The 14,694-nt window shown below is 40.5% G+C and overlaps 1 protein-coding gene and 1 long non-coding RNA gene across 3 annotated transcripts in view; one reads left to right on the top strand and one right to left on the bottom strand.

The window, feature by feature from the left end:
- Positions 1 to 14,694, bottom strand: part of LOC133574573 (uncharacterized) — a 73,083-nt gene that overhangs the window by 52,806 nt on the left and 5,583 nt on the right. The window lies entirely within an intron of this gene.
- Positions 11,675 to 14,694, top strand: part of coro1cb (coronin, actin binding protein, 1Cb) — a 50,613-nt gene continuing 47,593 nt past the window's right edge. The window contains exon 1 of the mRNA XM_061926740.2: positions 11,675 to 13,523. Within this exon, the coding sequence (XP_061782724.1) occupies positions 11,885 to 13,523 (1,639 nt within the window). The 5' untranslated portion in view covers positions 11,675 to 11,884. The remainder of the gene's footprint in view (positions 13,524 to 14,694) is intronic.

Raw genomic sequence — 14,694 nt, 5'->3', positions numbered from 1 at the left:
TGGGCCACTGGTGCAACTTGAATCCGTCCCTGTTCGTGTTGTTACACCCTCCGACAACACACCGACGAGGCATGATGTCTCCAAGGTACGGAAAACAGTCGGAAAAACGGAAAATAACAGAGCTGATTTGACTCGGTGTTTGAGAAAATGGCGGATTGCTTCCCGATGTAACGTCACGTTGTGATGTCATCGCTCCGAGAGCGAATAATAGAAAGGCGTTTAATTCGCCAAAATTCACCTAATTAGAGTTCGGAAATCGGTTAAAAAAATATATGGTCTTTTTTCTGCAACATCAAGGTATATATTGACGCTTACATAGGTCAGGTGATAATGTTCCCCTTTAACCTGCTAATTCTAGCATGCTTGCATTCCTGAAAGTTTTGGTGGTGGCTCAGGGAATGGGGAAAGGACGTGACCACAAGGGCCCGTTCAACGAAGCTCGCGGCTTTATCTTGTCAGGCTTGTCCCTGACAGTTTGACTGTGTTTTAGTTTTTTCTCTGCGTTTGTCTTAGTTTTCTGTCCAGCGCTTTTATTTTGTCTTTATTTCCTACTTGTCTCCCTGAGTGCTGTGTCCCCTCAGCTGTGGCTGATTGGCACCTGGCCACACCTGGTGTCAATCAGCCAGCTGCTATTTAAACCTGCCTTCCCCTCCAGTCAGTGCTGGATTATTGATTGTCTTTGTCCTTTTCATTACTACCTGTCTTAATACTTGCCGATGTAGCTCTGTCTACTTTTGTTTCGCTCTGCTCATGTCCTAGTTCCTTCGTGTCACAGTAAGTGTTTTTGTTTCTTGTCCAAAGTTAGCCTCTGTGCTATTTTAGTTCATTTTGTTCTCCGCCTTGTGCGCACCTTTTGTTACCTTTTTCTTTGTTGTTTTGCCAGTGTTTAATTAAATCATGTTTTCTTGCACAACGCCTTCCGCCTTCTCTGCATCTTGGGGTTCGGCACCTACAAACTCTGACATATCTACCATTATTTCTTGATTTAGATGTCAAATTATAGTTATTTGCTTGAATTCCTGAACAGAACAACCACAGCAAGTTGTTTAAATATTATAGTTTTGGTTGTACATCATTTGTAAAAAAATATATTTTTTAAAGGTCCACTTTGTTATTTGTCAAATAAACTTGATCAGGGGTGTCTAACTCATTTTAGCTCAGGGGCCGCATGGAGGAAAATCTGTGCCCACGCAGGCGGGCCGGACTATTATTTTTATACTTAAAATCATGGCATTAAAACTAAAAAAATAAAGACAACTTCAGATTGTTTTCTTTGTCTTACTTTGGTCGAAAATAGAACAAACACATTCTGAAAATATTACAATAAAAACATAGAAAAACATAGCGGCAGCGGTAAAGTTTAGATCCATGAAGGAAAGAAGAAAGTGAATGAATGTTTATAACTGAATACATTTACATATGTATAAAAAAGTGTTTTCTTTTGTATTATTTTTGTAAATGAATTAAGTAACATTTATGACAACCTTTTTCCAAAACACAATATAGAATGTGAGATATAACAGGATGATGCATACTTTTATCATTTGATCTCAAAATGCTTACAACAAAAGTGGGACCTCAAAAATGTAGTGTGGGACCCCATTTTTATGACTTGATGACTTTATGACTTTGAAAATTCCTAGCACCAACCCTGATGGAGTATTGGTGCGTGCAAAACAGCAGCAGGCGGCTGTGGCCTGCGGGCCGGTTCTAATACTAATCAAATATGTCTCCGCTCGGGATGGTCTCCTGCTAGCCCCACTATGGACTGGACTCTCACTATTATGTTAGATCCACTATGGACTGGAGTCTCACACTATTATGTTAGATCCACTATGGACTGGACTCTCACACTATTATGTTAGATCCACTATGGACTGGACTCTCACAATATTATGTTAGATCCACTATGGACTGGACTCTCACTATTATGTTAGATACACTATGGACTGGACTCTCACACTATTATGTTAGATCCACTATGGACTGGACTCTCACATTATTATGTTAGATCCACTATGGACTGGACTCTCACACTATTATGTTAGATCCACTATGGACTGGATTCTCACACTATGGTAAATGGGTCGTATTTGTATAGCACTTTTCTACCTTTTTAAGGAACTCAAAGCGCTTTGACACTATTTTTCACATTCACCCATTCACACACACACATTCACACATCAATGGCGGGATGGTGATCTATTATGTTAGATCCACTATGGACTGGACTCTCACACTATTATGTTACATCCACTATGGACTGGACTCTCACACTATTGTTAGATCCACTATGGACTGGACTCTCACACTATTATGTTAGATCCACTATGGACTGGACTCTCACTATTATGTTAAATCCACTATAGACTGGACTCTCACACTATTATGTTAGATCCACTATGGACTGGACTCTCACTATTATGTTAAATCCACTATAGACTGGACTCTCACACTATTATGTTAGATCCACTATGGACTGGACACTCACTTTTATGTTAGATCCACTATGGACTGGACTCTCACACTATTATGTTAGATCCACTATGGACTGGACTCTCACACTATTATGTTAGATCCACTATGGACTGGACTCTCACACTATTATGTTAGATCCACTATAGACTGGACTCTCACACTATTATGTTAGATCCACTATGGACTGGACTCTCACTATTATTTTAGATCCACTATGGACTGGACACACACTATTATGTTAGATCCACTATGGACTGGACTCTCACACTATTATGTTAGATCCACTATGGACTGAACTCTCACAATATTATGCTAGATCCACTATGGACTGGATTCTCACAATATTATGCTAGATCCACTATGGACTGGACTCTCACACTATTATGTTAGATCCACTATGGACTGAACTCTCACAATATTATGCTAGATCCACTATGGACTGGACTCTCACAATATTATGCTAGATCCACTCGACGTCCATTGCACCGGTCGCCCAGGGCGGGGTCCCCACATCTGCGGTCCTCTCCAAGGTTTCTCATTGTCCCATTGGGTTGAGTTTTTCCTTGCCCTGATGTGGGATCTGAGCCGAGGATGTCGTTGTGGCTTGTGCAGCCCTTTGAGACACTCGTGATTTAGGGCTTTATAAGTAAACATTGATTGATTGATTGAACCTTAACTTTGACACGCAGGAACTAGATGAAAACTCTATTTTAGTTCAAAGTGTGCCTCCCGCCTTGTTTATTTGGGCCCCGGACACATCGTAAAAATACAATTAAAAAAAAAAAATCAAAGTGTAACGTAATGATTAAAAAAATGTTCGAACTAAAACCACTGACAATACACTTTGTCACCTGTAATGCATGCAGGCTATTTTCCTTTCAATATAAAGTCTCAGCTTATCTACATGGCTTGCTTTTAAATATGCAGCTCTTGTGGGGAAATGTGGACACCTCCTCAGGTTCTTCATGTCATGTTTAAGTCAAACATGTGGTGTTTGTATCACAGATGTGGCATCATCATAATCAGACGTGTCATCATACACTTTCAAACTATAAGGGCTGCCATCTGCTATTCAAACATCTAACACCATGCCTTCACACATGTCCGATTCAAAGTACCAGTAAGTCGCATTGTGTTTTTGTCCAGTCAGCTATTTATTTACTATGCTCTGAGCTGTTCTTATGGGGGTTTATTATCTTCCATAACATCTCAATTCCAGCATACAATATGGTTCCGCAGAGGTCTTGTCGGTGCAAAGTCGTCATTAGGACCAGACTAATGGTTTGTGCACTCAAAGTCACAAGTCTCCCATAAAGCTGTTTGCCATTCGCAATTGAAGAAGAGAGAGAGAGAGAGAGAGAGAGAGAGAGAGAGAGAGAGAGAGAGTTAGTCTGGAATTAGTCCATACTTGCCAACCCTCCCGGATTTTCCGGGAGACTCCCGAAATTCAGCGCCTCTCCCGAAAACCTCCCGGGACAAATTTTCTCTCGAAATTCAGGCGGAGCTGGAGGCCACGCCCCCTCCAGCTCCATGCGGACCTGAGTGACGTGTTGACAGCCTGTTCTCACGTCCGCTTTCCCACCATATAAACAGCTAATGGTCGATGGCGAGTTCTTGGTTTCTTATGTGTGTTTATTGTTAGGCAGTTTCATTAACGTCCTCCCAGCGCGGCAACAACACACAACAACAGCAGTCATGTTTTCGTCTACCGTAAAGCAGTTCGTCTGCCGTAAACAGCAATGTTGTGACACTTTTAAACAGGACAATACTGCCATCTACTGTACATGCATATGTGACCCACCCATAATGTGTCACATTTTTGTGTTGATTTATTTATTTTATTTTGTGGTTTGAATTCGTTTTTGGAGCTGTCATTACACATTTATCAGTATTCACATTGGTCAGTAGGGGGCAGTAGGGCGTTTCTTCCCAATTGAATGCTATCACCTGCAGACCGGAAGTGTCTTTTCATTCTGAATCAGAATGACAAGAATTTCTGATGAGAGCGACCAGTCTGTGAACAATTGAAACATCCTGTGTGCTTTTTCCTCCTGTATAACAGGTTAGTTTTGGTGAATCAACTCACTGAATAATATCCATGTGATCTTTATAAGTTTAAGTACACATTCTGATGGTGGAGCCTAACTCTAAAGTGTTTGTGAGTTGTAGTTTGTATTTGTGAATGAATCCAGTGCACAGCTGCAGTAATCAATACAAAATGGCGACGTGAGTGCGCAATGTTTATATAGGAACTTCTGATCCTAATTCAGACTCCCAAATTAGAGCTCCTGTTTTCTTATTGATTTTATCATGTATATTTATATAATGTGTGTGTTCTGAAATAGTGACAGAGAGTAGAACAAGGATGGACAATTCCACCCTTAACTCAACAATGAGTAGACGAGTGTTATGTGTGTGTATATGTAAATAAATGATCACTGAAATTCAAGTATTTCTTTTATTTATTTATCCATATATAGCTAGAATTAACTGAAAGTCAAGTATTTCTTATATATCTTAACCACGTCCCCAACCACGCCCCCGCACCACCCCCGACCACGCCCCCCACCCCCCACCTCCCGAAATCGGAGGTCTCAAGGTTGGCAAGTATGGAGAAAGTTAGTCTGGAATTAGTCTGTTCCAGGGTCAAGATGTCACCCACAGTTAGTTGCAACTCACAAAAAGAAAGTTTGCTCTAAAGCAGGCCTGGGCAATTTTTTTGACTCGGGGGAGGCCAAATTTAGAGAAAAAATGTGTCTGGGGGCCGGTATATCTATTTTTAGGAACACTAATACAAAACCTCACAATAATGTCTGATTGAAAGCTAAAAACTAGGGATGTCCGATTAATATCGGCAGTCCGATATAATCGGCCGATAAATGCTTTAAAATGTAATATCGGAAATTATCGGTATCGGTTTCAAAAAGTAAAATGTATGACTTTTTAAAACGCCGCTCTGTACACGGACATAGGGAGAAGTGAGTGACGTGTGGTGAGGTTGATGGCTGGTGAGGCACTGACTTCATCACAGTCAGATTTACAAACATATGAACCCTAAAGAGTATCTTATTCACCATTTGATTGGCAGCAGTTAACGGGTTATGTTTAAAAGCTCATACCAGCATTCTTCCCTGCTTGGCACTCAGCATCAAGGGTTGGAATTGGGGGTTAAATCACCAAAAATTATTCCCGGGCGCGGCGCCGCTGCTGCCCACTACTCCCCTCACCTCCCAGGGGGTGATCAAGGGGATGGGTCAAATGCAGAGGACAAATTTTACCACACCTAGTGTGTGTGTGACAATCATTGCTACTTTAACTTAACTTTAACTTTACACATACAAACTGTAGCACACAAAAAAAGCACATTTAATTAAAAAACGTTATCATGATCTTACCTTTACTTATAAGTGCGGGAACAGTGGTGTTCGTGTTGGAGGAGTTGTGAATGAATGAAATATGAAATCCGTGCAGCAGTCTGCAGGTGTACCTAATGTTGTGTCCCTGCAGTCGTTCATGCTCCTCCGGCGCGAGCATTGTTGTTTTTGCACTTTTTGGCTTCTTGTTAAGTTTTTTTGGGTGGATTCGGTCTTGCACGTGGAGGGTTTGGGTGTGGCTTTGGTTGGTGTGGCGCTCCCGTCGGGGGGGTGCATTAACCGGCACCAGGAGGCGGGATTACTGCGAGCATCAGCCAGTGCGTCTTCGCAGCAGTTTTATGATCGCTCAGCACAAGAAATGTGTTACACACATACAGTTGTTGACAAAATACACTGTACATTATATACCTCAGCTAACTAAACTATTGAAATGTATAATATAATTCATATAGCAATACAGTCTCACTGCACAGCAGGCCAGCAGTTAGCCGAGTCATTGCGCAATCCATGTTGAGGCACTGAGTGACGTGCCTCAACTGGCTGCTGTTCACCGCACCGTCTCTTCTCAGTATTTGAACGGCAAATGTGAAAATTCAGCGATTTTGAATAAAAATAATCTAAAACTGGTGAAGTTAAATGGAAAATAACTTTATAGTATAATCACTGAATACATAACAATTTAATACATTTTTTTTCTTTTTACATTTTTTTTCTTTCCATGATGGCCGCCTCACCTGCCTCCAGTGACCGCGCGTCACTGGGAGAAGTACAGAGCGCCAATAAACCTTAAAAGGCACTGCCTTTGCGTGCCGGCCCAGTCACATAATATCTACGGCTTTTCACACACACAAGTGAATGCAATTCATACTTGGTCAACAGCCATACAGGTCACACTGAGGGTGGCCGTATAAACAACTTTAACACTTACAAATACGCGCCACACTGTGAACCCACACCAAACAAGAATGACAAACACATTTCGGGAGAACATCCGCACCGTAACACAACATAAACACAACAGAACAAATACCCAGAACCCCTTGCAGCACTAACTCTTCCGGGACGCTACAATATACACCCGCCCCCAAACCCGCCCACCTCAACCTCCTCATGCTCTCTCAGGGAGAGCGTGTCCCAAATTCCAAGCTGCTGTTTTGAGGCATGTTAAAAAAAAATAATGCACTTTGTGACTTCAATAATAAATATGGCATTTTTTTCCATAACTCGAGTTGATTTATTTTGGAAAACCTTGTTACATTGTTTAATGCATCCAGCGGGGCATCACAACAAAATTAGGCATAATAATGTGTTAATTCCACAACTGTATATATCGGTATCGGTTGATATCGGAATCGGTAATTAAGAGTTGGGGAATATCAGATATCGGCAACATCTCAACTAAAAACATTATGTCAGACCGCCTTAAAAAATGGAATGGGATTGTACAATTTTTTTCCTGAATGAGACACCCAGAATGTACATGAAAATAAAGAATGTGGGACTTACAATATTAACTATGAAGGATAAAACACTGAATATTGACAACATATGAACGTCACACCCCTTCTCCATCCACATATTTTACAATCAAGCAAAACACAAACAAAATGCAACAAACACAGCGAAATATGAACGCAAAGGGTAAAAAAAACCCCACCTACAATCCCATATATATTATGTATCACTAAGCTTTAGAACTTTGTTGTAAAAATCTCCTTCCGTGTCTGTCCCTGACACCCACATTTCAGGCTGACACTCTGTGGAAACTGCTTGGTGCCTCGTCTGAGTTGCTGTGACTTACCATAGTAACTAGTAGGGTTGTGCAGTATACCGGTATTAGTATAGTACCGCGATACTAATGAATCATATTCGGTACTTTACCCACTCTGAAAAGTACCGGTCCCTTCTCCCTTTTAGCTACTTCTAAATCACTAATCCTCGTCTCCATGGCGACAAATAAAGTAAGTTTCTTACAAGTATCATCCCTGCAGGACCAGGAATAGCTAAACATGCTTCACTACACATCGTAGCTCACCGGCGTCAAAATGTAAACAAACGCCATTGGTGGATCTACACCTGACATCCACTGTAATGATACCAAGCACAGGAGCGTATCTAGTCGATACTACTATGAATACGTCAATATTTTTTTGGCATCACAACATCTTTTGTTTTCTTAAAATGTATATTATGTTTATAAAGTCAGGAAATACGTCCATACTTGCCAACCTTGAGACCTCCGATTTCGGGAGGTGTGGGGGGGGCGTGGTCGGGGGTGTGGTTGGGGGCGTGGTTAAGAGGGGAGGAGTATATTTACAGCTAGAATTCACCAAGTCAAGTATTTCATATATATATATATATATATATATATATATATATATATATATATATATATATATAAGAAATACTTGACTTTCAGTGAATTCTAGCTATATATATATATTTTTATTTTTTTATTTTATATATATATATATATATATATATATATATATATATATATATATATATATATATATATATATATATATGAGAAATCATTTAATTTCAGTGTTCATTTATTTACACATATACACACACACAACACTCATCTACTCATTGTTGAGTTAAGGGTTGAATTGTCCATCCTTGTTCTATTCTCTGTCACTATTTTTCTAACCATGCTGAACACCCTCTCTGATGATGCATTCTGCTTCGTCTCCTTGTTGTGTGCGCAGTTGTGCACTGCACTCTCTAAAAGCCGTAGATGTTATTGTCACATATGCATGTACAGTAGATGGCAGTATTGTCCTGTTTAAGAGTGTCACAACATTGCTGTTTACGGCAGACAAACTGCTTTACGGTAGACGAAAACGTGACTGCTGTTGTTGTGTGTTGTTACCGCGCTGGGAGGACGTTAATGAAACTGCCTAACAATAAACCCACATAAGAAACCAAGAACTCGCCCTCGATCATTCTACAGTTATAACGTCATTGGGCGGGCACGCTGTTTATATTGTGGGAAAGCGGACGTGAAAACAGGATGTCGACACGTCACTCAGGTTCGCATAAATTTCGGGAGATTTTCGGGAGAAAATTTGTCCCGGGAGGTTTTCGGGAGAGGCGCTGAATTTCGGGAGTCTCCCGGAAAATCTGGGAGGGTTGGCAAGTATGACTACGTCTCTGGACACATGAGGACTTTGAATATGACTAATGTATGATCCTGTATTGATTGACTTTTATTAGTAGATTGTACAGTACAGTACATATTCCGTACAATTGACCACTAAATGGTAACACCCAAATACGTTTTTCAACTTGTTTAAGTCGGGGTCCACGTTAATCAATTCATGGTACAAATATATACTATCATCATAATATAGTCATCACACAAGATAATCATCAGAGTATATACATTGAATTATTTACATTATTTGCAATCCGGGGGGTGGGATGTGGAGGGGTTTGGGGTGGGGGGTGGGGTTAGGTTTGGTTGATATCAGCACTTCAGTCATCAACAATTATATCATCTGAGAAATGGACATTGAAACAGTGTAGGTCTGACTTCGTAGGATATGTACAGCGAGCAGTGAACATAGTGAGCTCAGTAACTACTTGGTATCGGATTGATACCCAAATTTGTGGTATCATCCAAAACTAATGTAAAGTATCAAACAACAGAAGAATAAGTGATTATTACATTTTAACAGAAGTGCAGATAGAACATGTTAAAACAGAAAGTACGCAGATATTAACAGTAAATGAACAAGTAGATTAATAATTCATTTTCTACCACTTGTCCTTAATAATGTTGACAAAATAATAGAATGATAACTGACACAATATGTTACTGCATTTGTCAGCAGACTAAATTAGGAGCCTTTGTTTGTTTACTTACTACTAAAAGACGAGTTGTCTAGTATGTTCACTATTTTATTTAAGGACAAACTTGCAATAGTAAACATATGTTTCATGTACTGTTAAAATAAAGCCAATATTGCAATTTTTTGTGGTTCCCTTTATTTAGAATAGTATCGAAAAGTACAGAAAAGTATCAAAATAATTTTGGTACTGGTACCGGTACCAAAATATTGGTATCGGGACAACACTGGTAACTAGTATATCATGCAAAAGCGCAGATTCCAATCATTGAAATACTTTGTATAGTTCAAGTCATTTGATTTTGGGAATGTTTGGCGCATACTTGCCAACCTTGAGACCTCCGATTTCGGGAAGTGGGGGCGTGGTTAAGAGGGGAGGAGTATATTGACAGCTAGAATTTACCAAGTCAAGTATTTCATATATATATATAAATATATATATATATATATATATATATATATATATATATATATATATATATGCGATGAGGTGGCGACTTGTCCAAGGTGTACCCCGCCTTTCGCCCGACTGTAGCTGAGATAGGCTCCAGCGCCCCCGCGACCCCAAAGGGAATAAGCGGTAGAAAATGGATGGATGTATATATATATATATATATATATATATATATATATATATATATATATATATATATATATATATATAGATATCTACATCCTGAAAATATGCAAACAAACTGTGTTTAGATAATTGATACTTCAAACTTGCATAAATAAATATTAAGGAATATAACATAACTTGGCTTCTGAGAGTTTCAAAATGTAATGAATAAAATGCTAAAGTTGTTGATAAACAAGCAATTATTTTAATAATTAAATATAGTCATTTTAAATGAATTATTATGACAATTTAAAATCAATTATTTCAAATATGTTTATTTTAATGTATAATTCTATGGCTGGATGTAATAAGGAGTCACGAAAAAATACAAATAAAAATACAATTAATTTTGATGTTTTTAGCAAAATATAGTAAAAATGTATTTATTTTTTTTAATTTTTTTATTAATATGTATTTTTAGGTAAGATAACCATAATAATACAATTTATCTCTAGTCTGGATGATTTAGTTCTTGTCACCCTGTTGTCCTCCCTTCATGAAAAAAGGTTGTCCTCACTCAGGTCCGCATGGAGCTGGAGGGGGCGTGGCTTCCAGCTCCGGCTGAAAATCGGGAGATTTTTCGGGAGAATATTTGTCCCGGGAGGTTTTCGGGAGAGGCGCTGAATTTCGGGAGTCTCCCGGAAAATTCGGGAGGGTTGGCAAGTATGGTTTGGCGGGCCAGATTGAAAAGCTTAACTGTTAACCATAAACAAAGTAACATGAAGTCGTGGGACAGGAGGACATAAACGTTGTCAAAAGTAGCATTGCAATGTGCGCTACAACACTGACATTATGCTCACATTTATTAACATTTTAGCCGTTTAGCCAAAAATGATCAAACTTACAGTCTCCTTGTCTTTAGCCGGCTGGTGGATAGTTGGCAGAACTCCAGGCCTTGTTTTAAGATGTGTAGCGAAGCCTGAGGAAGGCAGTTTTTTTGTTTCGCCTCGTCTCTCAAAAGTGGAGCGCCAAGATTTTTTCTTGTGTTTGGTGCTATATAAACAGGCCTGAAGGACAAATATTTATCTTAAAAAGTGCATTTTGCGTAACAGCAACAAGCTTGCATCGCCTACCTGTGGTTTATGTTGTGTACTGTTTGGTCCTGACCTAAAAATACCCATCAGGACTTTAAAGTCAGCTGAGTTTTTGTTCTAATCTCCGGTCTCTCATCCATCATGTCTGTGCTCTCGTCAAACCTCAGTTAAATTCCCAATGACCTTTTGCGACACTGTAACCAAAACAATCGAGGGGACAAACACGCTATGCCCTGCGGTCCAGTCCGGTCCTCTGACATTGTCAACTGGCTGACCTCTTATCTCACGTGTCTGCTTTCTTTTACGGCCTCCTGACTCACTGGCCGTCCGACTAATTATAGAACATTCCTGCCATACAGAATGGGAGAAGATAGATAGAAAGGGTGTGAGGAATATACCAAAATAGAGTTCAAGATGGTTTAAAGATAGCAGCAGCCTGTTCATGTGGGACATTAAGGACAAGCCATCCTTCTGTTGATACCTACTTCTGCTGATGTGTCTTTCTTATTGTACGACAGAACTATGGGCCAGAAGGTGGAGAAGATGCAAGATACAGACAAAGAGGAACCATGGGAAGGTATGGCCGCTGCGGGACGTATGGACCCCCAAATTGAGCAGCCAATCGCAGGTCTCGGTCAGAGGGATCGACCTCTGATAGTCGCAGGGGGTGGAGACGAGGAGAGACGGCCTGACACTGGAGCTACAGAGCACTCAAAGACCAGACAGACTTTGGAGAAAACCTCTCCTAACAAGGAGGGTAGTAAAACTATGGATGAGGAGCAAGCTGGCAGACGTACGGTTGATGCAAGAGTCTTATGCGAGCTTCCGAACGAGGGGGACTGTCTAGTGCTGGATGGGAACAAAACCAAATCACCTGTCAAAAATAGAGCTGAGGAAGACACTACGCAACCATCCAGGAATTGCCTACCAGAGAACTTTGAATTGACAGACAGCAGGTGTCCACACTCTGAAAGTGACTTGCGAAACACAGCAAAGGAGGCGGACCTCTTGATGGTGACGAGAAATGAATCAAATTGTGATCGGAGTCAATCGGAAACTATAGCAACGCCGGATTCAGGGTCTTATGCACCAGAAACCCAAGAGGACAGGTTCACCGGTGCGGTCTCCAATAGAGCAAACGCAGTGGCACACAGTTTGGGAACAACAAAACCATTGAAAGACCAGAGACCTTGTCCAAAACCGCAACCGGAACAGGACAGTCGCGTTGATTGCAATAAAGACTGCGATGGAATGTCACATTTTGCACACTTGACAAAGGAGAGTGATCCTGTACGTGTTTCCGCCGTCACCATCCCTCCACCTTTAGCCCATTTTTTACCCGAAAAAGACGCATTGACTGAACAAATGGACCAGCCTCCGCCGACCAAAGTCAAAGGTCCGCCTCCGCCTGTTCCGAAGAAACCTAAAAATCCATTTATTAAGCTTAAGACAACTCAGTTGAGCTCCGGTGACGTGCAGAGACGAGTAAACCAGCGTTCTGAGGACAGAGCCAGGAGGAGACGCACTGTGGATTTTAACCGATGCGGAAAGATGTCCAACCAGGACATGTGTGCACTGTGGGACGATAGAGGCACCTACACCAACATACGACGCTTGTCCATGGACCTCAGGCCTTGGGAAAACGTGTCACTGGAACACATGGACGACGAGTACGGGGACTTGATCAACTTTGAGTACTGTGCCCGTATGGGAAAACTGTCCCCAGATGAAGACCTCGTAGACTTGGACATGGTGCAGAGGCGCGTGTTCCTGGAAAGAAGAAATAAGTTCAAAAGAGAACCGCCACCTGTCGTGACAAAGCCACCAAATCCTTCCATCCCTGCAGAGTCCGCGCATGCATCAGATCATGAGACTGAGCAACCAAAACCGGCTCTGAGAAGAGAGCCCCTCACACGGGACAACATCAGATCCAACCAAGATCACTCCGAGATTGCATCCTTCAAGCCTGTGGCCGAGCTCGTCAAGGAGACCATGAAGAGAAGTCAGGCTCACCGACTACAGCCCGAAGGAGCCAAAACTCAAGTCCGGGTGGCAGAGCGTCAGAGTTCAAACATCAACGTTTCTCAAATAAAGAACGCCTTTGATGTGCCAAAGAAGTCCAAAGAGAGACCACAAGAGCCTCAACCACTTCAAAAGAAAGGTGGGTGAGATTGTTCTCCTGCTAAAATCTTACAAAATCATAAATGATTGTTGACATGTGCGTGGTCCATATAAGCAAATAACCACTGGGTTCTCTAGAACTCGGTCATAAAACATGAACTCCCATGGCTGCGGGCAACCACCTGACAAACGAACGCATCTTCAACGCACTGTAGCATTCTTGCTAGCGGCTAACGTCCCTCCACAGTGCAAAGCAGAAAATCACCTGCCTTTCTGACACGTAACGTTATCACTGGAGGACGAGGAATAGCTAAATATGCTACACTTCACACCGATGGAGGATATTCTAACCGCCAACTGGTAAGCTAGACCTCTTGAATGTAAACATTCAAGAGCGGATCGATACAAATATCAACAATAAAGATACCAAGTGTAGCATCAGTGTATGGGTAATACTACAACGGTTAGATCAATATTTTTTATAATTAAAAAAATCTGTCATTTTTGTTATTGTTTACAAAAGCAGTAAATCAGGCCCTGGACACAGGAGGGCTTTAAGGGCAAAAACCAAAGGATTCAAATCAGCCGGGAGTATGAAATTATTTAAATACTTCATTGATATTGTTAGTGTGATGTTGTCTGGTTATAATTGTGATAAAAACGGAATCATTAATGTGAAGTTGCCGTCGTATGAATTTAAATAATCATATAATTTGTCATTATTCATTTAAATGCGATTATAAATCTGTAAAGTAGAGATGATCTGATACACATAAGATTATCACCAGTGGATTATATGAATCATTATAATACATCAATATTGTTATGATTTTTTTTTCTTTTCTGGGGGTTAAATCTCCCCCTGATTTCAAAACTGCTGAGGCCTCTGTTTCTAACTTTAACCAAGGGTCTTTGAACACACCACAGTTAACATGCAAGCATCTGCATATTATGAAATATGAAAAATAAACCCAAGATCAAAATAACAAGCCCTCAATACCCTTCCAACAACCACCCTCTCAGTTTCCCAAAATAAGTTGTGCCGTAGTCACTGTCACGGATATAAACACACAAGAAATATACGCAAATATACATACAATCTGACAAAAAGTATATACACAAGTAAAATATATAAATAAAGTAAGATAAATAATTAAGGAATGCCTATATTTATTTCATATTAACATTTATGGCATTGCTTTTAATTACTT

This window comes from Nerophis lumbriciformis, linkage group LG32 (genome assembly GCF_033978685.3).
Source record: "Nerophis lumbriciformis linkage group LG32, RoL_Nlum_v2.1, whole genome shotgun sequence".
NCBI lineage: Eukaryota > Metazoa > Chordata > Actinopteri > Syngnathiformes > Syngnathidae > Nerophis > Nerophis lumbriciformis.
The sequence above is the reverse complement of the archived record's forward strand: the minus strand, read 5'-3'. Positions and strand labels throughout refer to the sequence as shown.